Here is a 25,207-nt window from a genome sequence, read left to right as displayed (position 1 = left end):
ACACACACACACACACACACACACACACACACACACACACACACACACACACACACACACACACACACACACACACACACACACACACACACACACACACACACACAGAATGAGCTGTATGCCCAGTGGCTATACTACATGCCTGTTAGCTAGCCTAATATTATTGAGAGGCTCAAAGCACCCCGGTGTGCCAGGAATGACACCTAGTTTTTTTTTTGTTTTTTTTTTCCCATCATCTCTATATAAACACATTTTGAAGTTACTGACAGAGTTGTTACTATGGTAAAATTACAATTACCACCTCGCAGTTGTATACCTCCGCCAACCAGCCAAGACGCAGGAAATCTGGTCACAATCTCTCCCTCATCCTTGAGTCCACATGGACATTTGTGCCAAATTTGAAGAAGTTCTGTCCAGGCATTACTGAGATATCGTGTCCGTGAGAAAGGGACGGATGGACTGACGGACAGACAGAAGGACAACCCAAAAAACAATACGCTTCTAGCTCTGACTGTCGCCGGCGCATAGGCATGAATATACACTGATGCATGCATGAATAATTCCTCAACAAATGTAATTTCCTGATTCCAAACTGTCTCCAGTCATTCATTTCTTGAATTTTCCTCAAGAAATTGTCGCATCAAAAATGTGCTGTGAATTTAAGACGATTTCCCGAGTTATTTCAATAAAGTTTGGCACCACAAAAGGATGAGCTCTGTCAAAGCCCCGCATTTAGGAAGAGTCATTCTGAAACCAATTGTGCCAATTATGGCAGAAAGATTAACTTGTGCCAGTGGACAGAGGGGGAGAGCACACAGACCCGTTGTCAACAGACACATTTGGCCTGCTTAGATTAATTTAGCCTGTAGTCAGAAAATCCACAGAGACCACAACTGTGGAAGACAAAATCTGTCCAGGTTTTTAATCATGTAATAGTTCAACTACTTGCTATCACTGCCAAAAGGCCAACATGTGCATCTGTGCAGCACCTATGTACCTTTGTGAATTTATAAATACCCAGTGCCAATATCTGAGTGCAGTTTTTATGGGCTGTATCAAAGAGTGCAGACTATGGTCAACATACTGTTGTTACAACACGTCCATGAAGCTGTTGCCGTGTGTAAGGCCTGTTGTGAATGGATAAACCTTAAATCTTATCGCAGGTGAAAATATAAGAACCTGGAAGCTTGTGCGTATTGTTTCATCCAGTGTCATATTTCTAATGACATGGGAATGAACCCCCATCAATAAAAATCACATTACATAAAATTAATTCTTGGCACATTGGATTTCTCTACATTTTCTAGTTCTATGTACAGTATGATTTTTATACGATACTTTCGTGATAAAACAAGTGAAATGTGTATCTGTGACATGCGAAAACATTCAGCACTAGCACAAGTAGGGAAGAGTCACAAAGTCTTATTATTACAATAAGTTGGTAATTATAATTGAGCATGTGTGTGTTTTATTGTTCATCCAATCCAACTATTACTATTTGTAACGCGTCTAAATGCATGAAACATGATACAAACAGCATTTCCAATTATTTGTCCCAATTTATCGACCTGCTTTGCATTAAACCAGAATTTCCATGTTCAGTTCCAAAAAGAAAATCCCATTCAAAATTCTTTCTCAACAGTATGTTGTGTGGCTCACTTCATATGTTTAGACAGGGACAGTTGTTTTTTGAACAATGATCTAATATCGTGTTTATTCAATATTTATGTATTCTAGCTGCTTTTAACAAACATCGTTTCCCATAGACGGAGCTGTCGTTTCTTTTTTTTTCGCTTACAAAGTGATTGTTGTTTAATTTAGTTAAAATCACAAAGGTTTCCATTTCTCGTAGCAGCTGCTGTGGTGAATGGCAATTTAAAAATGGAACGTAAACCCCATCAACACCCAGGAAGTGAGAGGAGTAGAGGCGAGCTGAGAAACAACACCATGATTTCATCTCTCTATATTTTATTAATATTGTGTGGAGGGCGGCGCAGTGGTGCAGTGGTTAGCGTTTCAGACTCGTTCAAGAGTCAGAGCAACGGAACTCTGAAATGAGCTGCCTGAAAAAAATCAGGTCAGCAGAGTCAGTGGCTTCTTTTAAATCTCTTCTCAAAACGTACTTTTATCGTAGGGCTTTCCCCGATTTTACTTTATTTTACTGACAACTTTAAAATTTTTGGTTTTATTGATTTTTACTGATCGCCCTCTTGTTGGTGACACTGCCTTTAGTGTATTTTCGCTAAGACATTTTAATTTTATTTTATCATTAATTTTTAATTAACTTAATTTTCACTCTAATTTTATAATCTTATTTATTATTAATTTTATTTTTCTGATTGGTTGTTTTAATTATGACCTGCATGTTTTATTTTTCTGCCTTGTGTAAAGCACTTTATAACATGGGTTTAGATAAGTGCTCAATAAATAAAGATTATTATTATCATTATTATTACTATTATTAGGACTGTCGCCTCAAAGCGAGAAGGTTCTGGGTTGGAACCTGCATGTTCTCCTCGTGCCTGTGTGGGTTTTCTGCGGGTGCTCCGGCTTCCTCCCACATTTCGAAGACATGCAGGTATAAGTTAATTGGCGACTCTAAATTGCCTGTAGGTGTGAATGTGAGTGTGAATGTTGTTTGTCACTGTGTCAGCCCTGTGACGGACCGGCAACCTCTCCTAAGGTCAGCCGGAATCGGAACCCGCCCCCGCCACGATCCTCTAAGAATAAGCGGTATAGCTAATGAATGTGTGATAAAGTCATATTTATTACAGCCGCCATGTTCTTCATAAAAATGTACACTATTTGCACATATTGTTCATCAAGAGGACTCTTGAAAATACTGCCACGCACATTCTGATGACCTGTGGCAAAAGTGAAATATGACCTTTCAAAAACACATTAATGAAAAAGACCTTGCCTAAAAATCACAACAGCAGCCCTGCACAACAGAGATTAGTCTCTGAATAATGTAAAAGCCAAGGTACACCGAATAGACAGGCTGAGAAGAAGTGCAAATGTGTCAGGATCCTCCATTAAACACGGCTTTCTGTCCCCAATATCGGAGCGCAGTATTCCATAATTTACATAATGCTGCATATTACATCAGTACAAACTAGAACAGGATCCATATATGTTTTATAAGTAGTGTTATCTTTATATTTTTTCAAAGCGCTGTGTGTGTCTCGAAGACAGGGTGCCAGAGATACCGTGCTCCTCTCCGTGGTGTTAGATAACTAACTAGATGTGGGTGCTACTGCTGGGCTGTTCTCCCTGTCCTTATTTCAGAGCAGGGCAGCCGTGTTTGAGTTGGCAGAGTGGGTGACAAGCCCTGGGACTGAGGAGAGGAGAGGAGAGGAGAGGAGAGGAGAGGAGAGGAGAGGAGAGGAGAGTTTGCTTTGTGTGTACTTTCATGTGTGCTTTTGTGTGTTTGTGCGGGTGTGAGGGGACACCTCAGAGGTTGTCTGAGGAGGCAGTGGAGCGTGCTGAAAGGCTGCCATCACACAGCTGCCACACCAACTGGACACACACACACACACACACACACACACACACACACACACACACACGCACACGCACACACACACACACAAAATCCCAAGAAGGCTGTGTTTATGTGCAGGCATGAGTGCACAACACCACATACACACAGAAGCAGAAAGGCACACATAGCAAAGAGCAAACACAGGCGAGCGCATAGTCACATGCAAGTCACTTACTCAAACACACACACAAACACACACACACACACACACACACACACAGACAAATGTGACTCACTGCTAATTCACACTTGCAAGCTTTCCACTTGCAACCACTTCACACTTGTCCACAGATGTGCACGCATGAGCACACACATGAACACACACACAAACACACGGTGCCCTTGGCTGCTGTCTGCATCTGTCTAGAACCTTGGATTGAAGAAGGCTAAAGAAGGCTACAGAGATTCATTCGGCTAATAGCTCCAGTGGACAAGTGAAACTATAGAAACCACAGACCTAATATTTACAATACAAACACCTATACACATCACCTGGGCTTTACATGTGCACTTTGCTTCTTTTTTTTTACATTTCATTATTCGCTTGGCTTTTAGAGAAACTAACAGTTACATTCATTACAAATTCATCTTATTGCACTGTAAAGTATCAGAAAACAAAAAGCCCGTTATAATTTCCCATAGTCCAAGATGACTTATCCAGATGATCCAAACAATTATTAAAACAGTTAAAACTAATTAACTAATTAAAACTAATTGAAAACCTAGTTGTTTTCAGTTCTATATAAATTTTACCATATATCTTTGCACAATCTTTCTCATGTTTTTTGACATTTTCTTCAGAGTATTATCTCCTCATCTTTTTCTGTATTATCATTATTATCATCATTATCATTATCATTATCATTATTATTATTATTATTATTATTATCATTTCGTTACACAGCACAGAGCTACTCTAGATACGAAGGCAAGCGAATCCCTCAAGTACCTCATAAGGATAACAACACATGGACAGGAATCACTGCTGTTTTTACAAACATTTATTTCATGTTTATCTCAACATGAATTTTGTCCCCACCACATATGATGAGTTTAACTATGCGTGTTATAAAAGCAGCTCAGATGTCAGTTTGTCAGCCCGGCTACATTTGGCTAAGCTAAATTAAACATGACATGAAGAGCTCATAACATAGCTGGTACAAAGGCTGCCCCCAGTGACTGAATTCAGTTTTAACTTTCATCATTAGCATTGTTTTCATCATTATGAAAAGATCTTCGCATGTATGACACACAACAAGTTGAGTCTCTGGAGTAGGGATGTTCCTAATGACTAATTTCCACGTCGATTAAATGGAAATTTAAATTTAGACTGTTCAGTCCGGCCTACTGGGGCCGGTTTCACAAAGACATTTCAGACCGGTCTGTCGTGTTTCTCCAGTCTTCATTTCGCTCACAGATGCATTTCACAAAATTATAGAGTAACTCATTTCAAGCTAGAAAACATTAGACATCTTACCCCCAGGCTAACTCAGGCCTAAGACCAATGTCGCCATGGTCTATGACACATGCGCTGACCAGTTGCACCCAACAATTCATTGTACCACAGTCCGGTTTAAGATAGTCAAGAACTGAACTGCTTTGTGCAACGGATGAATTTAGACATCCATCTGAATTATTTGTTGTATCTAAGCCATAGTCAAAGTCTACCTTTATGATTAAAGGTTGGGAAAAGCATAAAGTCACTCTGCATATAAGACAATTTTGATATTTTTGTTAAAGGCCACAGCATGGTGCTCCCTCTTCTGGCTGCAGGTGTCTCTTCAGATAATGATGGTGTGTTTTCAGTACACTCTGATGAGTCCCGCAGATGAGACTGTGGTCTCTGCTAACAAGCCCTGTGCTGCCGCCCCCTCCTTCCCTTTGTGCCCATGGCCAAATCAGCACTGTTGCATCTTTCAAAATAGCACAGCAGGAGGAGAATGGCCAAAACGGAGCGTGCAGGAACTCTTTAATTTATTATGTGGCTGACGGGGAGTGATATCAATGATTCAGCTATCTTATCTGGGCCTGTGATGCGCATCTTGTAAATATATTCCCTCACTCGCCATCTCTCTCTCTCTCCTTCACCAGGCACCCCTCTCAATCTCTTCGGCACTTTGCTGTTATCATGGCGATCAATAGTGAGGTGATTATTATTCCTCTGGCGGAGCCCACACATAGACACATGCTGACCTCACTCGTCACGTATCTCAGAAACACAGAGAACACAAACAACACACACACACACACACACACACACACACACACACACACACACACACACACACACACAGCTAGAGGTTGTAAGGTGGACTGAAGATAACCTGCAGTTACAAGGTTAATGCGTGATACTACAATGCTCCATGTCAGCCAGGAACATTAGCGTTCCACCGCCTCGCACTTTATCATGTGTTGAGGAGAGGCGCGCACACTTCATTAGATTCATGAAGAACCACAGGACTGCAAACACAATGTGTCATAACAAGACAAGGAAATTCACAGAGAGCCAGCCGGACTATTACCACAGAGATGGACACTTCTGGCTGTAGAATTCAGATCAGAATCCTAACAGTGTGCAGGTTTCTTCCCCGCTGAATTTAATTTTCCTACTTACATCTTGAAAAATGTTTCCATATAAATGACAACAATGCAGTGCTGATAGCAGTATTCTTAGAGAAAGACAAGAATTAAATGTGGTAAATAGAGGTATTGTCAAGGAGGTATCAATGAATTGCAATCCTAGGGGTCATAATTAGGGCTTGGTGCCATATATATATATATATATATATATTATTTTATTTTTTTTATCTGTGCCAATTTGATACTTGAGTTTTAGTGTCTCACACTGAGGAATGTAAATTTTTATGTAACGATATCAGCCACACTTTTCAAAAGCATCAGTGTTTAATAAGTGTTTAAAGACAATGCAGCTGCCAAAGGTCTTTACCAAGGTAAAACAGCCTTGATTTACATCTATTAAATTACCAGAATTATCTATGATCTCACAGCGCTTCTGCTTCTGCATTAGCACTTTTAATTTGAAGAGCTTTCAAGGTGGTGCATTTACATGCTAACAATAGCTCGTCGACCCGACTGTAGCAAGGCTAGTTCATTGCTGCTGAGTCCTACTTTTCAGTGCGGGAGAGAGATGCACTTACGGGAAGACAACTACCTGCCCTAAAATAAAAATGCACATTACGTTACATTACTCCTCAAAGGTCAAGTTGCTGTGTGTTGTTGGTAGTAGAATGGAGATGTGTGTGCAGGGGGGCAGGCGCTGCTAGTAGATTTGTGAAATAACTGTAATAACTGTGAACAAAAAAAAAAAAAAAAGGAACATTTTTTTGGTTCTTTCACAAATGATTATGGACAAAAAAAAATCCAAAGATTATGAAAACATGAATGGGTGTAAAGAATCTAAAAGACACTGTAAGTGCTAGTTAACTGCACTTTCTTTCAAAAACCAACCTTCTCTAGTTCATCGTGTTTTACGTGTATCTGTTTGTTCTTTTGCAGAGTTCAATAAAGCTGCAATATATGGGTCGCTGTTCGGTTTAATAGAATTCAAAGTATTCATGGTGTAAAGACATGTTACTATATTTTAGCACCAATAGTGGTATTTCAGGAAAGTTTGATGATTATCGTCATAATACCGTTTATATATATGTAAATGTCACTGGGGTTCATGTTGCATATGTGGTGTGACTCTGCCGGCAAAATAGGAGAAATGTGATTAAACACTGAGGGTCTGAAGGATTCTGGCTCCATGTTGTTAATTAATCTTTGTTACTGTGTTTTTAATACAGTGCTTAATGCTTTTTTTTACTTAATGGTATGACTTCTCATTTCACATCAGTAAAGACTGTTATGTTAATATGGAAAGTAGGAATTGGTTTAGGAGTGAAATCTTGCATAAGGATCAGAATGCAACAGATGTGTCAGCCCCTCACAGCATTTAATTAATTTTAAATTTTGGTCAGCACCAAAAAGTACTCAAGTACGATATCCAGCCCTCGTCATAATGAAACAACATGACTCAGTTAGATATCACTGAATACATAACACATTATTGAAATTGTATAATATGTAAATATCAGAGCTTTGCAGTGACTGGATATAAAGGGCTTTTTTTTTTATGTCTGCAATACATGTGCAAGCCTGATGTGGATTAGGCTAAAAGTTGTGCCAAAACTCATCTGTAATATTTTCATTCAGCATGATGAGTCAAATTAAATGCATATTTCTGTGTACTGCAGAGAATATCTTGTAATGACATGTAAACACTCACTGAGAATTAAGCTCCGAGAGTTTAACTTACATGACTCTTACATGACTTTTTTCTGTCAGATTTAAATGTCGGCTGGTGGAAAACATCTGACTGGTGAAGATAGGTGCATGTGGAAATTAGCCACGTAAAAAATGCCTTAATACTGAGTGGCAAAGCTTATAGAACTCATGTCACCTGTTGTTCTGTTTGAGTTTTCAATCCTTCATGTAACCAAAGTACTTTTACTTTTAAAAATGTCTTCCTGGCACTGGCTAAATGGCAGCCACAGTATTATTGAGCAGATGTGGTCTTATCAACTGGGGCATCTGTACCTCTTCAAATTTCCAGAAAAATTATCAATACTCTGAAACAGGAGGAGAGGTCTTTAAAAAAATTCAAACAATAAAATCTTAAAGGGGACGTATTATGCTCATTTCCAGCTCTATATTTTTATCCTGGGACTTCACAAATGTAGCTTTGCATGATTCACAGTTCAAAAAAACTCCTTATTTATACCCATACTGCCTGTTATGCAACCCCTCAGTTGAGCCTTTGACTAAAACAGGCTATATTAGCTCCGGGCTCTTTAAGGCCCCCCCCCCCCCCCCCAAAAGCCCACTTTCTTCTCATTGGCCAACTTCTTGAAAGCTGCTGTGGGGCAGGGTTGTGTTTGTAAGCACTTCTGAAAGCAAACTGTAAAATTACTAACATAACATAACTGATTGGAAATGGCAACAACAAGAATCCGATCTGGAACATGAGAGCGGACAGCACGAACATCCATAGCAACAAAGATTACAGCAAGACGTCTCTGTTCGCTAAATATTACGCCTATTATCCGTTTATTGTTTTGGCATGACAGTGAATTTAATCTTTCACTCACAATCTCTATATACAAATGTTTCTATATGTTCCCTGTTATAGGTATATGTGTGTGAAAAGCACTATGGTGCAGGTTGAAATGTTTGCAGGAAATACCAAAGGTAACCCCGCTAGTTAAATGTTATTCTAAATGAGTCGACTGTATCGTACACCTGCACCGTTGGTTATTTGTATTCTTGAGAACATTAAATCCTAGAATACTATTCAAGTAGACTGTTTTTGTTAGCAGCAGATGACTGTATAAAGAAATCTGTGACGAGCCGACGTCAGCTCGTCTGGAAAGTGGAAAAACAACAGTTTGGAAATCTAATGTTCAGAGCAGTCACAGGGAACGCTTTTAAATATATTTACTTTCTTACATGAAACGCTGGCCACGTTTAATATCCGACATTGTAACATTATATATGAGAGAAACTATGGAAAAGCAATAGGTCAAATTTAAATCTTGGTCGTTTAAATTATCAATACCAGGATTTGCACAAAAGGCAGAGATCCGAAAAAAGAAACCGTATGTATGCAGAATGTATTGTATTTCAGACCAGCCGCAGCCGGTGGAGCTCACCTCATAGTGCGAAGGTCCCAGCCTCGTATGGCCGTGTCATTCGCTGTGGCGAGCTGACTGCAGTTGTGGTGGGGGCTCCACTTGCCCGAGGTGAACTTCAGCTGACCTTTGCCCTCCAGCGTGGCAGTGCTGGAGACCTGCAGCAAACACAGCAGCACCGTCATGAACATCTCTTGAGCAGGGACGTGAATCTCATCCGAATGACTGTGACTACTTCCGCCAGCACTGTCCGTCAATCAGCATAACGAGGCATCGTTAGGCGTCATTTTCTCTACAGGCCACACTCAAGATTACATTCATTCACTATGAGTCTGTAGGAATATTTTGGGCATCACTGGCAAACCAACTGCCTGCAGATTAACATCGTGCTGAAACACGGACGCACTCACTAACATATCTTACGTGCACATACAGCGCCATTAATGTCCCCCACAAAATGTGACTTGGTCTGATTCAGTCTTTGTTTTAAGACTCAAAACTGATTTAAAGCTGCACTAATCAATATCTTTTACACTAACAGTGGATCAAATGACGATGATGTGATGTAAAAGGCGCCACTCATTGTGACTAGGGATGGGTACCAAATCCCAGTATTACAGGGCCCTAGGGCTAAATATTTAAAGACTGTAGTATCGATAGGCTCGGTTCTGCTCTGTGTCCTGGGGAAATTAAGAAAATAGATTTCCTGCTTATGATTTCTACATAAAAGTCCTTGTTTCTGATTAAGACATTCGTCCTTGATGCATTTTCACTGTTCCCAACACAGAAGTTCATCTGCATCTTTCTCTCCAAACCTGTGTGTGTGTGTGTGTGTGTGTGTGAAGGTCAGGGGCAGGGGGGCAGCTGTGTCACACGCTGCAGCACTGTGCAACACATGCACACACACACCCGCGCACACACACACACACACACACACACACACACACACACACACACACACACATACAGAGACCCTGCTCTTAGTGCAATGGAGAGAAATAACCTTTCAAAAGTGTGGTTCAGTCTTTTGCATGTGAGCGCAGAAACACGAGATCTCTGGAAACATCTAGTGAATGTCCGTCAAAGTTTACAGGGCGATCATTATGTATTACATTTGTGCATTTAGTGATTTGTTCAAAACAATGCTGTTGACGTTTTTTACCCAAGACTGTTAATTAAGTACATGTGATGAAATAAAGCAATGTTAATTCTATTTTTAATTCTGCTCTTTAATTTTTTTTCTCTTACAAAATAATAAAAAGTACAGATAAGAGTACCATTAAAGTACCGGATCAATAAGTGTTATAGATAAAAGTTGTAGTGCCATTAAAATCTTAACCATACCCATCCCTAATTGTGACTAATGCATACATGAGTACTGTTACCAAACTCTGCAGTTCCCAGACTCTCTGCACAGCTTTTTAGCTTCTTTTAGCTCATCGACCCTTTAATCAGCAGCCTGTTTTCAGCTAAAAGTTCTGGTAAACCTACTGCACCCAACCTGGGCAGCAACAAACAGCAGACAGAATAAGTAAGCAACTATATAATGAACATTAACCTGATAATCCGACTAAGTGTCTGAACCAACTTGTACAGCTACGTCAGACTCATGCATGCTTGTTGCCGTTTTCCTATCGCTATTGGTTATCAAAGCCTCAGACGCTTTCCACGTCCGCAGACAGCTGCAGACTTCACGTGGGTTTGTACGTAGAACTGTTCATACTAGAGAGGAAGACGATATTCCTGCTAACAAGGGCTGCACGACATGGACAATATTTTATATCTTGATATTTCTGCCAAATATCAAGTGGTCTAACTATGCTCTAATGGCTAGTTATTAAATATTTATAATAGCATTTTTAAATGATTATATAAAGATCATTTGTAATAGCAGGTAGCCAGAATAGCAGTTGAACATAGTGGAGCACAGAGCAGATAAAGTGCAGCATATTTTTGTGGAGAGGAAAGACGGGGAGCATGCAGTGATAGGACAGAATAATAAAGTAACATTAAATTCTATGTTTAAAAAAATGAAATTTGATTGAAAATGCAAGGACACCAACCATCACCATTGGTTGTATTCATATTTTTCTACAGAATCTGCAATTAACATGAAGCTTTAAATAAAGACTGAATGCTTAAACAAACAAAAACAAATGCACCCCTCTCTCCTGCCTGCAGTATGCTCTAAACTATGGATGTTCTCATTTCACTGCCTAAGAGCATGTGAGTTTTTCTGACAGGACCTATGCAGCAAGAACCCCCCCCCCCCAGTGAGGAGACTGGGAGGCAACAGGATGCACCTGTGTGCTGCGTAACCTGCTGCTCAGTCTGCAGACCCCACTGACCCCTGGCTCTCCCTGGTCCCACGGTAGGAATCTATACACTCGATCGCTCAGATCTGATGTATAGATCTGTGCATAGATCGACACTCTCCATCGCTCACAGTTACGTACGGCTCAAGTGTGGAGTCAAAGATGAGCCCCCTCAGAGGGTTGTACTGATGAGCGGTGAGAGGTGAATCAAACCAGCTCGTTTAGGCTGGTCGAGGCGCATTTAAATGTATTGTAATGTCTGTGGTATTTCAAGAGAAAAACATTTAGCTGACAAAATGTCACTGGGTACAAAAATTAGGGCAGTTTAGCTGAAAGGCAGTCAGGTTAAACTGTAACATTTAAGGCTTTTCAAACAAGATGACATGCTTGTCATTGGATATTTATCACACCTGCTACATATATTTCACAGGGCAACAATAAAGGTGAAATTAATCAAAGTCAAAACACTTCAAGGACTTTGAATTATAAAGCATATCACTTCATCAGGCTACTTTAAAATTGGAATCCAATTAATTCATCCGGCTGGATATGGAAATTACTATCTGTCCCTTATATGATGCATCTAACAATTCTAAAAAGCAGCATCACACTGCTCCATTTTTCTCTGCTCCCCGACTATCTTTGGGTTTTTATCCTGATCTCTCTCCTTCTCTCATTTCTCTCCCTCTCCCTCTCTCTCTGTCTCTCCCTCTCTCTCCCATCTCTGACTGTTGGAGCAGAGATCATCGATCGCCCCGTCACCGCACAGCTCCCTGGTACACTCTCATTATTTTAGCTAGAGAAGACAGAGGGAGAGCGAGCAAGAGAGAGACAGGCCAACAGAGCAGAAAGGAGGGAGGGAGTGTGAGGAAGAATAACTGAGAGGATAAAAGGAGGGAGAACAAAGAAGAAGAAGAAGAAGAAGAAGGAGAAGAGAAAAAGGGAAAGGAGTGGAAATAAAGGAGCTGAGAAAAGGTGGCAGAGGACGGACTGATAAAATCAGACAAGAAGAGAAGCAGGTTTCCTTTGTGGCCTTGATGTTAAATTCCATGACTTTTCCATGAATGATCATGACTAAATCAGCCTGCCTCCGTTAATTAAAAATATTATTTCAAAAACGTTTTTAATGGTGAGTAAGGGTTAGTGAGCATACCAACCGGAATACGGACGTGTTGAAACTCATAACATTAAAGAAAGACGGAAACGGCTCTTAGAGCATCTTGAGAACAGTGATATATACTTCCTTTTAATTGTGCATGATAGCAGATTTTTGGGAGCATTGGTTGTAAGTGTGGGTCAGACATGAATGAAGGGTATGATGGGGGCAGTATTACCTCAGCAGAAGGAGTTGAAATACACGTGACAATCCACATTAAATAAAGTGTCTGCTGAGAGTTTCATTCAAATCTTTGACCCAAGATAGGTACAGTTTTACATGGTGGTTGCCCCAAATCACTTTTGATTTGATATATTTATGCATATGCCCTTGAGATTAAGATGGGTCTATAAAATATTTTTATATTTTCTAGGTAGAGAAAAGAGAAAGGACATTCATATAACTAGAATCTCCTCTTTGTGTTGTATCCCTCCACCAACCAGCCAAGTTGTAGGAAATATGCTCACAATCTCCCCTTCTGTTTCTGAGTTACTGCATTGAATAATGGCCAGAAGTGTTTTTACAGAACATTATGATGTCACAGTGAAGTTGAACCTTTGACCATTTGGATAGAAAATGTCATCACTTCATTTTATCCTTATAGACATTTGAGTTAAATTGTTTCATAATTAGTGAATTAATTTGTGAGTTATGGCAAAAACCTGCTTTGTGAGATCACCGGGGCCTTGACCTTTGACCTTTAACCACCAAACTCTAATCAGTTCATCTTTCAGTCCAAGTGAATGTTTGTGCCAAATTTGAAGTAGTTCTGTGAAGGCCTCACTGAGATATTGTGTCCAGAAGAATGGGATGGATGGACGGACAACCTGAAATCGGCTCTGGCTGTCGCCGGCACGGAGGCATAAAAATACTTAAAAGTGGTTTTCGACATACTATCTGGCACATACCAAGAGTCCTTGGACCACAAGTGGCCTGACAGTTGTTAAAATATCATGTTTTAAATTGTCACCACAAAGCCTCGTAGTACACGTGTTGTTTTCAATATTAACTCAACTCTTATGTAATTACAAACATTTGAATTGGCTGTTTTGCAGTGCTGTTGGACTTCAATGTAACCGACTGTTCTGCGACACTGTCTACTCACATAGCTACACCGGTTTATATTTTATGTTTCACAATTTATGTCAAAAGTGATCAGCGTGACATTTGAAAAGGAAATGCGGATGAATCTTATGGTTCGCCTGCCCTGGGATTGTGATAAATTTCAAATTTCAGTTATCAGCCTATTAACAATCAAACACAGACAACGGACGAGATCATTGACTGGTTGCTTCAGCCCGAGTTAAAAAGAAAATCAAATGAAACCTCAGACACAAAGGACACAACAGGTAAGGTGCAATACAACACAATAGTAATTATGTAATAGGCCCTCTCAGGGGAGTTAGGTGGTCTGTGAGTTTTATTTTAACGGTTAAAGTCCTTGGTCTGAAAAAGTTTGAGAAAAACTGACCAAGAGACAGAAGAACAATTAACACAGGACAAGATTTAGGAATTGCTTTTTGTTATTTCACTGTCTTCAATATTTTTCAAGCCAAACCTGAGTTTCCATTTTCGCTGGGCTTCAACTTCCCTTACTTTCCCTAAAGAGAACAGAAGCTCAGAAAGCTCCGTGATCAGTGGGAGGCCTGGAGCAGGAGTCACCCTCTCTGCAGATACACTAATGGTGCGACAGAAAAGCCTGAGCTTCGTGCATCCCAGGTTCCCAGCTTTATTAGTGCACTAACCAAATTAGGGGCCCTAACAAGGCAGCACACACCACACTAGGGGATGCATTCATTTAGGATGCAAGCGGCACTAATGCAAAACTATCTGTCAAATCGCCATGCATTTCTGCTTTCTCTAGACTCTGGAAGAGAGAGGGGCTGTGTGTGTGTGTGTGTGTGTGTGTGTGTGTGTGTGTGTGTGTGAGAGCAGATGTGCAGGACAGGGTGTGTGGGTGTGCCGTGAGCCAGCAGAGATGTTCCACCAGCGATTCTAATTGATGAGCCATGCATATGGAGACACACACACATAAACACACAAATCTTACTTCAAACAATGCACACTGGTACGCTTATGCACATGATCCTCTCTTATATATGCAAACACAAACTCATGCAAACACCCACATGGAACACACACACACACACAGAAATCTAGGCCAGGCCCTTGAGAGATAGACACATTCACACTGCAGCTGGACAAGGCCTGAGATGAACACATCATCTCTGACAGATAGAGGGAATGGGAGAGAGGAGAGTGGGATGAAAGGAGGGAGAAGGGAGGAGGGAGGGAGGGAGGGAGGGAAGGAGATTAGCATTCTCATCAGCACTGGAGGAATTTGTCTTGGCTGCCAAATTCTTTCTCCTCTTTTTCATTCCCTTCCTCCTCATCAAGCCCACTCTCTCTCCTTATCCATATCTCCCCCTTTCTCTCTCCTAATCTCCATCTTTCCAATCAGCAGGGTCCCTCATTGCTCCCTCAGTCTCTGTCATCCCTCCATCTTCCCTTTCTCATTATATTACTTTCCTGTGCATTACTTTCCTCCTCTCTCCTTCTCCCTCAATACTGGACTTAATAGGTTGTCCACTGTCTGTGTCAAAGGATAATCCACTCGCCTCCTAGGTCCTACTTGCCCTCACACTGGGGTCACTGTACAGGCCAGACACACACACATGCAAGCACACACACACACACACATGCAAGCGCACACACACACACACACACACACACACACACACAGAGACCTGTGTTCTATATGTTGTTGAGTTGTGTTCTTACATTATCCCCAATGTTTCCATCAATACTCAAACCAGAGAAATCTGTGATTTTAATCATGGTAATGGTACGCTATAATTCACCTGTACATTACATCATATCCTCTATGATCACGTGTCACATACACTTTTTACACCTTGGTGGTTTTCAGCTCTATATTTGAACCAGATGAAGGATTTTAGTCGTCGGACGTCTGGATCTGAAGTTATCAGAGAAACAAGCTGAGGAAATGTTAGACAGCTCAGCTCCCAGCTGCTGGAGACGTCATGTCCTGTGTCACTGAAGAGCGTCACTGAATCTCTGGTTTTTAAAGTGAAACTGCTTTATTCAGTGTTTCTACTGGTTTTAATCTCCTGGTGTGTTTGTTATGGAGAGGAGGACACCTCTGTGGATAATTCAGCTGCTGGTAAAAACCTCCTGAACGTCTGCTTCATAAGTTATCAGAGAAACAATCAGAACAAAGAGTCTCAGTCCTCCGTACAGCGTCGCTCAAAAACTGACTTTAAATGTCAAACTGCTTTATTCAGTGTTTCTAACGGTCATGATAACCGGGTCTGTTTGATTTCCTGAACCACTGAAGGAATCCAAACCGGGAGGAGCTTACTGTGTTAAAGACAACAACTCCCATGATCCCACGCTATTTCATCACATCACCCAATGCCATCTTTTGTTATTGTTTTGATTGATTATTTTGGGTAATTTAACACTGTTCGACCTTTTCCAGCGAAGGTTTAAATTGCCAACCAGGTGAGATTTGTTTCTAGCAGCACTGCCATATTTAGCTTGTCGTACAGGATGCTATGTTCTAGTGTAAACGTATCAGCGCAGTCGGCCATATTCTTGGCCAGCTGAAGAATGTGATGCTCTGACTAAATGTAAAAAACTAATTTCAGAAGTGGTACAGTTGTATATAAACCCAGTGCACAGTCAGAGCCAGACACATGTTACTCTGTGTGGCAGAGAATCACAACAAAGGCACAACTGCACGCACACAGTTGGTGTCTGTACAGTTTGAGCATTGGCTGGTTGCAGTAAATAAAACACAGACTGTCATAGGAAGAGTCCTGACTGTTCCAAACTTCTTCCATTTCAGTATGATGGAGGCCACCGTGCTCCTTCGATGCAGCAGAAATATTTCGTAGCCTCGACACAATCCTGTCTCTGAGCTGTGGAGGCAGTTCCTTCGGCCACATGGCTTGGTTTTTGCTATGATATGTATGATTGTCAGCTGTGAGACCTCATATAGACAGGTGTGTGCCTTTCCAGATCATGTCCAATCAATTGATGCACATGGTCAGCAACAATACTCAGATAAGCTATGACAAACAAACAATGATTGATTGGTGTTAAGGGGAACAAAGTGTGCCAAGAAACCATCACACCACCACCTCCAGCCAGGACTGTTGACCAATGGCAAATTGGGTCCATTTATTCATGCTGTTGACGTCCAAACTCAGACCCTACCACCTCTGCAAAAAATCGACACCAGGCTGCGTTGTTGGTGAGCCTGTGTCCGCTGCAGCCTCAGATCTCTGTTCTTAGCTCACAGGAGTGGAACCCGAGCCCGTCTGCCTCACGGTTGGAGGTGTTGGCCATTCTGAGATGCTTACATGCTCACCAGAGTTGTAAAGACAGTTGGTGCCACATCTTACTGTAATTTATTACGATGAAATCTATTGTATGTTAAGATGGTTTTATGTTTCTATTTATTGTATAACTTTACTTATGATGTGTACTGGTTGTGTTGTTGACTAATGTTGCAAACCAAATTGCCCCTTGGGGACAATAAAGACTTTCTAATCTAACCTAATCATCAACAAAGCCTTGTCACAGAACTGCCACTTTGGATGTTTTCAGTTTTTCGCACCACTCTGAGTAAAAAACTCAGTGACTGTTGTGCGTGATAATCCCATGAGATCAGCAGTTTCATAAATACTTAACCCAGCCCGTCTGGCACCAACAGTCATGCCACAGTCAAAGTCACTGAGAGCACATTCTGATGTTTGACGTGAACATGAACTGAATCTGACCTGTATCTGCATGATGCACTGCCCTGCTGCTACATGACTGGCTGATTGGATATTTGCATTGATAAGCAGTTGTACAGGTGTTCCTAATAAATTGCTAGGTGAGTGTCTATGAATCAAGGGGCTGAAACATAAAGCCAACACTGAAGAACCAAAAACTGCAGTTCCACTGATGACCACGAGAGTCTGGCTCCAACAGTGAGTCAGTCCCCATAGACTCCGATGTTAAAATGTCCAACTTTACAGCAGAAATAAACATGTTTACAGCCTGGTACAAAAACAGTTTTGGTCTCTAGAGCTAATTTCCTCCTTCATGACAACTGTTTATATAACTCACCTGTTTACATTTTATTAAGGATTAAAGTTATGTAGAATTGAGGGCGTGGCCTCTTTGAGTGACAGATGGGCGAGCGTATGCTTGCCACAAACTGACATGCACTTAAGTCTCAGCTCCACACATGCCCCTCCTCTTTGCCCATTTTTTGATTAGCAGGTAGTTAGGGGCAGAGTCAGGCACTGCCAAGATGGCTATGGTGGAGCAGCACACTCTGAGCTTCAAAACTGCTCTTCAGAAACCTGTGGGTGACGTCACAGAGGCTACGTCCATCTTTATTTACAGTCTATCGTATGAATCAATGAACAACCAATCGATCAAATTATCATTATTGAGGTCAATTCCAGTATAGTGCACCAATTAAAATTGCATATAACTTCAGACATCTAGAACGGGTTATCTCCAACCACCTCAGTGTGAATATGACAGGACAGTAACATTGTAAAGATTCACGAAGGTTAAATTCATGAACGTACGTAGAAATTATGTAAAATATGCATCCCACTGAGGGATTCTTTGGGATGCACAACATATACAGTAGTTTATATACTATAGCCGGATTGGTACGGTCTGTGTGCATGCAGTAATAAATTAATGAACACATTTTAAAGCAGTTACAAAACTTTTCTCTAATGCCAGTTTGCCAACAGAGCTGGAAACTGTCAACATACAACACAGATGGAACAATGCTAGCTTGAAGCTAACATCCATATACAATAGGAACAAACGCTGGCTAAAGACCATGTTCTGAAGGAAAAGAAATGAACATGGCAGACTTTTCAGTCGTCCTGGAACATGACAAACCACCAAATTCCGATATTTACATCGCATCATTTCTCTAGCTGCCTGACTGTGATAAGTACAGACAACAGAGAGCTCCATCCAGACTCCATGGCTTTGGCTTTTTCTTTCTTTCATTCACTCACTCACTCCTACAGAAGAGAAGCTGTCTGCTTTCCCATTTTATTTACCCTCTGTAGTAAGGTTGATCAATTATCAAGATCGTAATTTTGCCAAGTGCAATGTTCAAATCATGGGAGAATCTTTTTTTATTTTTGAGAAAGGTCAAATGTATTACAACACAAATTAAACATTATGGTGCTACAGAGACGCCTACAGAGACAAATAATCGCAACATGAGTTTATTTCCCCCTAATGATAAGCCCTACTCTTTATTGTAGGAACCTGCAGGAACCCTCATCAACAGTGACTAAAGATGCGTACATTTCATTTCTATTTGTTGTAAATCACCTGCAGATTATTTTTGAGACATTTTTGAGAGATCTATGACTTAAAAAAAAATCTAAGGTTGGTTGATCACCTGTTCTTGCTTTATGGCTTTGATTATGATAAGATTATGATAATCAATTGACAGTATTAGTTCAAAATAGTAAACATCAATAAAAACAATGCTTTATCTAAATGTTTCGTAGAGATGATTTATGGATTTATGCCACCCACGTCTTTATTATAGGGCATTTTGTAGATAAATTGTAACTTTATCACAAAAAACAAAAGACTTCCATTGTTAAATGTGATCCCGCAGAGATAAATTGCAAACATTATCATATAGTTCATCTATATTGTTTGTAATTCAGATAAAGACAATATATGTAAAGGAATTTTTAGTATAAATGTGTATTTCTGAGTTGCTTTTAAAATCCCAATAATCTCCCAGGACAGTTTGACCCGAACAGCACCAAAAAGTGAACATAATACAAGGGTTAAATCACCTGAAATAAAACTGATCATTGTGATTTGAACCTTGACTGATGTGAACGTGAATAAGAATCAGTCAATAATCGATCGATTACATCCGCAGCCAACACACATTGACAGAGCAAGAGATTGTTAGACAGCAAGGCAAGTATGTAATGCATTAATCCAAACAGCGACTAGAGATTTTTCAAAAGGTGAGATTACTGAGTTCAAACGGACACAAGTGTACACACACGTGCGCACACACACACACACACACACACACACACACACACACACACACACACACACACACACACAAACACCCTTCAGGTCTGTGGCCTGGCTGCCCTTTATGTGAATCTCTCAACGAACACATGAATTACTAATGACCAATCCATATTCTTCATCGCTCATGGCTTCTAATGGACCAACACACACACACCCATGAAACCATGGGCTGACACACCACTCTATTACTTCTTCCTCACACACATGCACACCTGACACACACCATTATCTTGAGTCTTTGAATGCATAATGGGCATTTTAATTGCAAAGCTGGCGGGTTGGAGACAGGGAATTTACAGTGAAGAGCCTCTTCACCTTGCATTAGGAAGGACACGACTACAAGTGAACTGACCAAAAGTACTTACACGCAATTCAGTTACAGGTGATACATTCATTTTTAGGCAATCAAAGGCCATTACCGTGTATTTCTGATGTAGTGAAAAATCTGTTGTGCCCCTCCCTTTCCTGATTCTACATTACAATGCCCATGTGCGCAAAGTCAGGTCCATAAAGACATTTTACATCCCCCATAACACCTGTTGGATGAAGTGGAACCAGGGCTGCTCGACTATGGCAAAAATCATAATCACGATTATTTTGATCAATATTGAGATCACGATTATTCAGCACGATTTCTCATTGACTGAAAAAAACAGCAAAAAAAAAATTTCACAACAAAAAGCGCAGTGTCTATGTAGTTATTCCCGTTATACAAAATATAAGTTAAAGATATCTGAGCATGATACCCCCCCATACACACACCACCACCACCGACCTGAAACTGAATTTCTAAACGACAGTTCAGATGATGCTCTGTCCATTTCAGACATTCAGAACAATCAGCTGGATAAAGGTCAGTTTCATCATTAACCCATGTTGGTATAATGTAGTTAACTGTGTGTGTGTGTGTGTGAGCTCCAGGCTGCAGCGTACGGAACACACCTGACGCAACGACGGATGAGCTACGAGCTAGTTGGTAGAAATCTGTACATTTCTCCGTCTGTATTAGACAAACTTTCACTGAGGTCGCTCGTGTTTCATGAAAAAGAACCACACTTCAAAACTTTCAGTTGTCTCCGTTGTCACTAAGTGCAGGGTCTGTGTGTGCGTGTGTATGTGTGCGTGTGTATGTGTGTGTGTGTGTTGCACGGGGCTCCAAGGTGTGTGAGAGCGCTGCCCCGCCCCTCACACACAGGGTCAGAGATAGAGAGAGAGAGATGCAGATGAACTCATGTGCAGGGAAAAGTGAAAAATGCATCAAAGACGAATGTCTTCATCAGAAACAGAGCCGGTGAATGTGAAAGAGAACTTTTATGTTGCAACAACAAATACGAAATCTATTTACAGTACTGAGAGCGTGTGCACACAATAATCGTTTTCTCTCGATTATCTTGTTTCTATAATTGTTGGAGAAAAAATTGTAGTCGAAAATAAAATTCCATTAATTGTACAGCCCTAAGTGGAACCCCAGCTGTGAGCCAGGCCTGATCACCCAACATCAGTGCCCGACCTCACTAAAGCTGTAGTGACTGAATGGGAGCAAATCCCTTCAGCCAGGATTCAAAATCTTGCATAAAGCCTTTCCAAAAGAGTGGAGGAGAGTGTTATCAAGCCTTTTTCAACCAAGCAGGTCCAGGAACTATGTCACCAGAGGAACTAAACTTAAACACAGGGACTGAACTGGGAACTACAAAGTCCCTCTTGTGTATCCCTGAGTCACCACTGCATCTGAAGAACAATGAGAGATTTAAAAACAGAAGAGACAGTTTGATTTCTCTCCTTCACTTGCTCCCTCTTTCTCTGCTTTCATTTTGTTAGCACACTCTCTCTCTATCTCACCTTTTTCAAACTAGTTGAGAAATTGACGACACAAAAAGAAATGTATGTCTCTCAACTTCTCACTCGTAGCGTTCAACCCTGCAAATTCCAACCCGATGTTCCAGAACCATCTGAAAGTGACTCTGACTCAGGTTTTTTTTTTTGGCACTAAAAACTATTATCAAGGAACTAAGCTCAGTCCCTGGTTACTCTGATCAGAACGCTTAGTTCCTTAAAAGGTTCTTGGTGCCCTGGCAGTTCCTCGTTGGAAATGACTAATAGCAGTAATGAACATAGAACATATAATGGGGTACTCAACTACTACATTTGGGTATAACATTATAATATTCCAGGGACCTTTCATGTGAAACTCCATGTAAAACACTGGCAACACTACTGAACTGTGAAAACAGATACAGTGACTTATTAAAGCAATCACTGATCACGCTGGCATGATCGAATCAACAGTCAAAATAGCCCTTAGACTACTAAGAGTTAAATAAGACGATCGGTATCACAGTGGGAGAAACCTGACCAGACTGGGTGTTTATGTTTGTGTGTGTGTGTGTGTGTGTGTGTGTGTGTGTGTAAGAGAGAGACAGAATGAATAGTGGACAGTCTGCTGTTGTAGCAGAGAAAAGATGTTCTCGTCTGATTACACTGTGACGATATGGTGGTTATCAAATAATGAGTTAGCTATTGTGTGATATGGTGTGAGTGCGCATGTATGTACTTGTGATTGGTGCGTGTGTGTGTGTGTGTGTGTGTGTGTCTTACCACGGCCTGTGTGGAGCTCTCCTGCAGGTCCCACAGTAGTGCATGGTTATCAGCCAATGAAATCACACGCTTGCCGTCCCCCATGGGCTCCCAAAGCACACTGTAAATACACACACACACACACACACACACACACACACACACACACACAGTCAATTAGAATCCAGATGTTGGTCAAGCATGCATACAAGCTAATCCCCACATGATGCAGATGTAGGGGAGTGGAGCTCGTTGGTCAGATTTTCACATGCCTGCTAAATACAACACAGTTTATTTACAGATCTCAAACACGTGTATGCATTTCCAGATCATGTTTGCAGATGTAGAGATGCGTAAATATTTATACACATATGTATATCTTGCATGTACAGTTTCAAAAAGGGAATTACAACAATTATAAAAAGGTTTCACTTTTTACAGGTTAAAAGGTTGAGGCTGGTATTTTTCCATACTTCTGTTATGAAAATATTATCATCAAATTCCAGTAAAGAACCAAAAGTCTGTCTCTCAATACTTTCTGATTTGCCTACCTTGTCTGAGGCTCAGTAATTTCTAAAACTGTGGTACCCAGCAAATTGTACATCAATGTTTTATGTTAAGTTGTAATTTTACAAGAAAAAAAGTCATAATATAATGAGAATAACCTGGTGTTTTTAGGTTGCGTGTTGTTTTAGAGGGAAATATCAGAAGCTTTAAAATGAGGAACGTGGAACATCCTGTGAAATTCTACTTCAGCAGAGGTTTCACTAAGAAGGAGATACTTCATCTTTTGGCTCATCATCATCATCATCATCATGATATTGAAAAGATTATGAAGAAACTGAGTCTATTCTATTGTTAGACAGACAAACAGCAGCTGCCAGAAGCAGCTCAGGCTGACACTGACTGTCCTTTCATCTGTTTCATTAAATGTTGTAACACTCCTAAAAATTGAGTTTTCTCTCACAAGATTTTACATTTTTTAATTCTCGTAATATTATGATTTTACTTTCGTAATATTCTGACCTTTTTCTTGAAATATGCCGACTTTATTCTTGTAATATTACAACTTTATTTTCATGATATTGTGACTTTTTTCTCAAAATATTATGATTTTATTCTTTAAATTATGACTTTATACATGAAATTTCAGGTTTCTTTTTCATCAATGTGGCCCTAATACTCGGATTTTGTTTCATTAATTAAAAATAAATAAACTCATAAACCATGTTCATGACAATGAAGGAACATGTGGTTCATTCAAGTGTCGTTGGTAAACAATGGAGCTCCATGGCGCCCAAGAATAACACATCAAGACTGTGGATACAGACACAATACTTGCAAGTATGTAAGACGCATTCATTGTTGGCTTCAGTTTTTTCATCAGATTTGTCGACAATTATCAAAGAAGACTGAGAGTCTACAGGCTTGGGAGCAGCTCTGTGAGGCAATGCTAGGGCACAACAGTGCTTTCAACTACATGCTAATATGCTCACAATGACAATTTTATGGTTTTATGTTACCACGTTCACCATCTCAGTTTAGTGTGTTAGCATGCTAGCATTTGCTAATTAGGACTAAACACAAAGTAAGAGTAGGATGCAAATGTCATTTTTTTTGGTTTGTTTTTTACAGTTTTTTCTAGCTTACCATAGTAGCTCTAAATATGACTTATTAACACACTGTATAACCATGTATCTCATTAGTTTAACCCATACATAAAGAGAAATGTAAAGGTGACAATTTGTGGATTCTCAGCGATTTATGTCCTGGAACTTTTTCTTAAGGAACAAATACTGGGTGTAGTGACTGTGCACAGCTCCTCTTCAGAGGGAGGCAACCAGATTTGGTATCATCGCACTTGTACAGCAACCAAACCCAAACCCTCTGCTCACCGACTGTATCTAGATATCTGTGCTATACCCACATACGCTGCACAAAAGTACTGGGATATTGATCTTCTCATCTCAATCTAGGAAAGAAAGTCAATAAGCATATTTATCAAAATGTTTTACTATTACTGTAAGATGACATATCAGATTTTTCTATATTTCTAAAATCTCCGCCTGGTTCTCCTAAATTTCTAATTTTGTGTGGTTCCAAATACATTTTGTTGGTTACTATTCAATCTTTTCACATTTAGCGAGTTTATGTAACCAAGACTCAGGAGCCAGTGTCATCAGCAGCCACAGGAGGTTGTTCAGTTGTGTGTGCAGTAAGCCATGTTGCCTGATTTCAGCATAATAAAGACACACACACAAAAAAAAAAAAGTATGACATTGCAGAGAGCAGGTTTGATTCTCGCAAATTAGTCTGCAGCGTCATTACTTTGCCAAGAAATTGACGATAGCATACAACTGAGCACTTACTGGCAAATGTTGCAGCCCAATTCTGTCAATCTAGTGTTCAAACACAGCTGTGGGATACAGGGTTGCCTCACTGATGTTAAAGAAGTGGTAGCTTTAACTCTTTGATTCCACACTACATACTATTTTCTGCAGAATATTGATTCAGCGCTGCATGCTTCTTAGAGATGTAATTCTCCACTTTGCTCTACCTTAAGTATGTATTCTGAGCGCCAACCTTAGGGACCTAACCACACCTGACATGCTGGAGCCTAAACTCTTGCTTTATGAGTCCCTTGGTTTTGATTGGATCACTTGTATGCTTCTGTTGTTTGTTCTTAGTTTGGATGTAGGCACATACACAACTACATGGTACACAACCCAAGTGAGAAAGCAGTGCTTTTAACTCTGAGTTCTGTCGACTTTAAAAGCAATATGTCAGCGCAGTCAGAGAC

The 25,207-nt window shown here is 40.4% G+C and overlaps 1 protein-coding gene across 1 annotated transcript in view; it reads right to left on the bottom strand.

Moving 5' to 3' along the window:
• The window catches only part of eipr1 (EARP complex and GARP complex interacting protein 1), a 65,598-nt gene that overhangs the window by 19,606 nt on the left and 20,785 nt on the right, over positions 1-25,207 (bottom strand). Inside the window, exons 5-6 of the mRNA XM_023394699.2 lie at positions 22,429-22,528; positions 9,256-9,392 (exon numbers count right to left, since the gene is read on the bottom strand). Of these exons, the coding sequence (XP_023250467.1) occupies positions 9,256-9,392; positions 22,429-22,528 (237 nt within the window). The remainder of the gene's footprint in view (positions 1-9,255; positions 9,393-22,428; positions 22,529-25,207) is intronic.

This window comes from Seriola lalandi, unplaced genomic scaffold (assembly GCF_002814215.2).
Source record: "Seriola lalandi dorsalis isolate HSWRI2012SDOR001 ecotype SW California unplaced genomic scaffold, Sedor1 jcf7180002054953, whole genome shotgun sequence".
Classification (NCBI taxonomy): Eukaryota; Metazoa; Chordata; class Actinopteri; order Carangiformes; family Carangidae; genus Seriola; species Seriola lalandi.
Note: the sequence above shows the minus strand (reverse complement) of the source record. Positions and strands in the feature narration are given on the sequence as shown.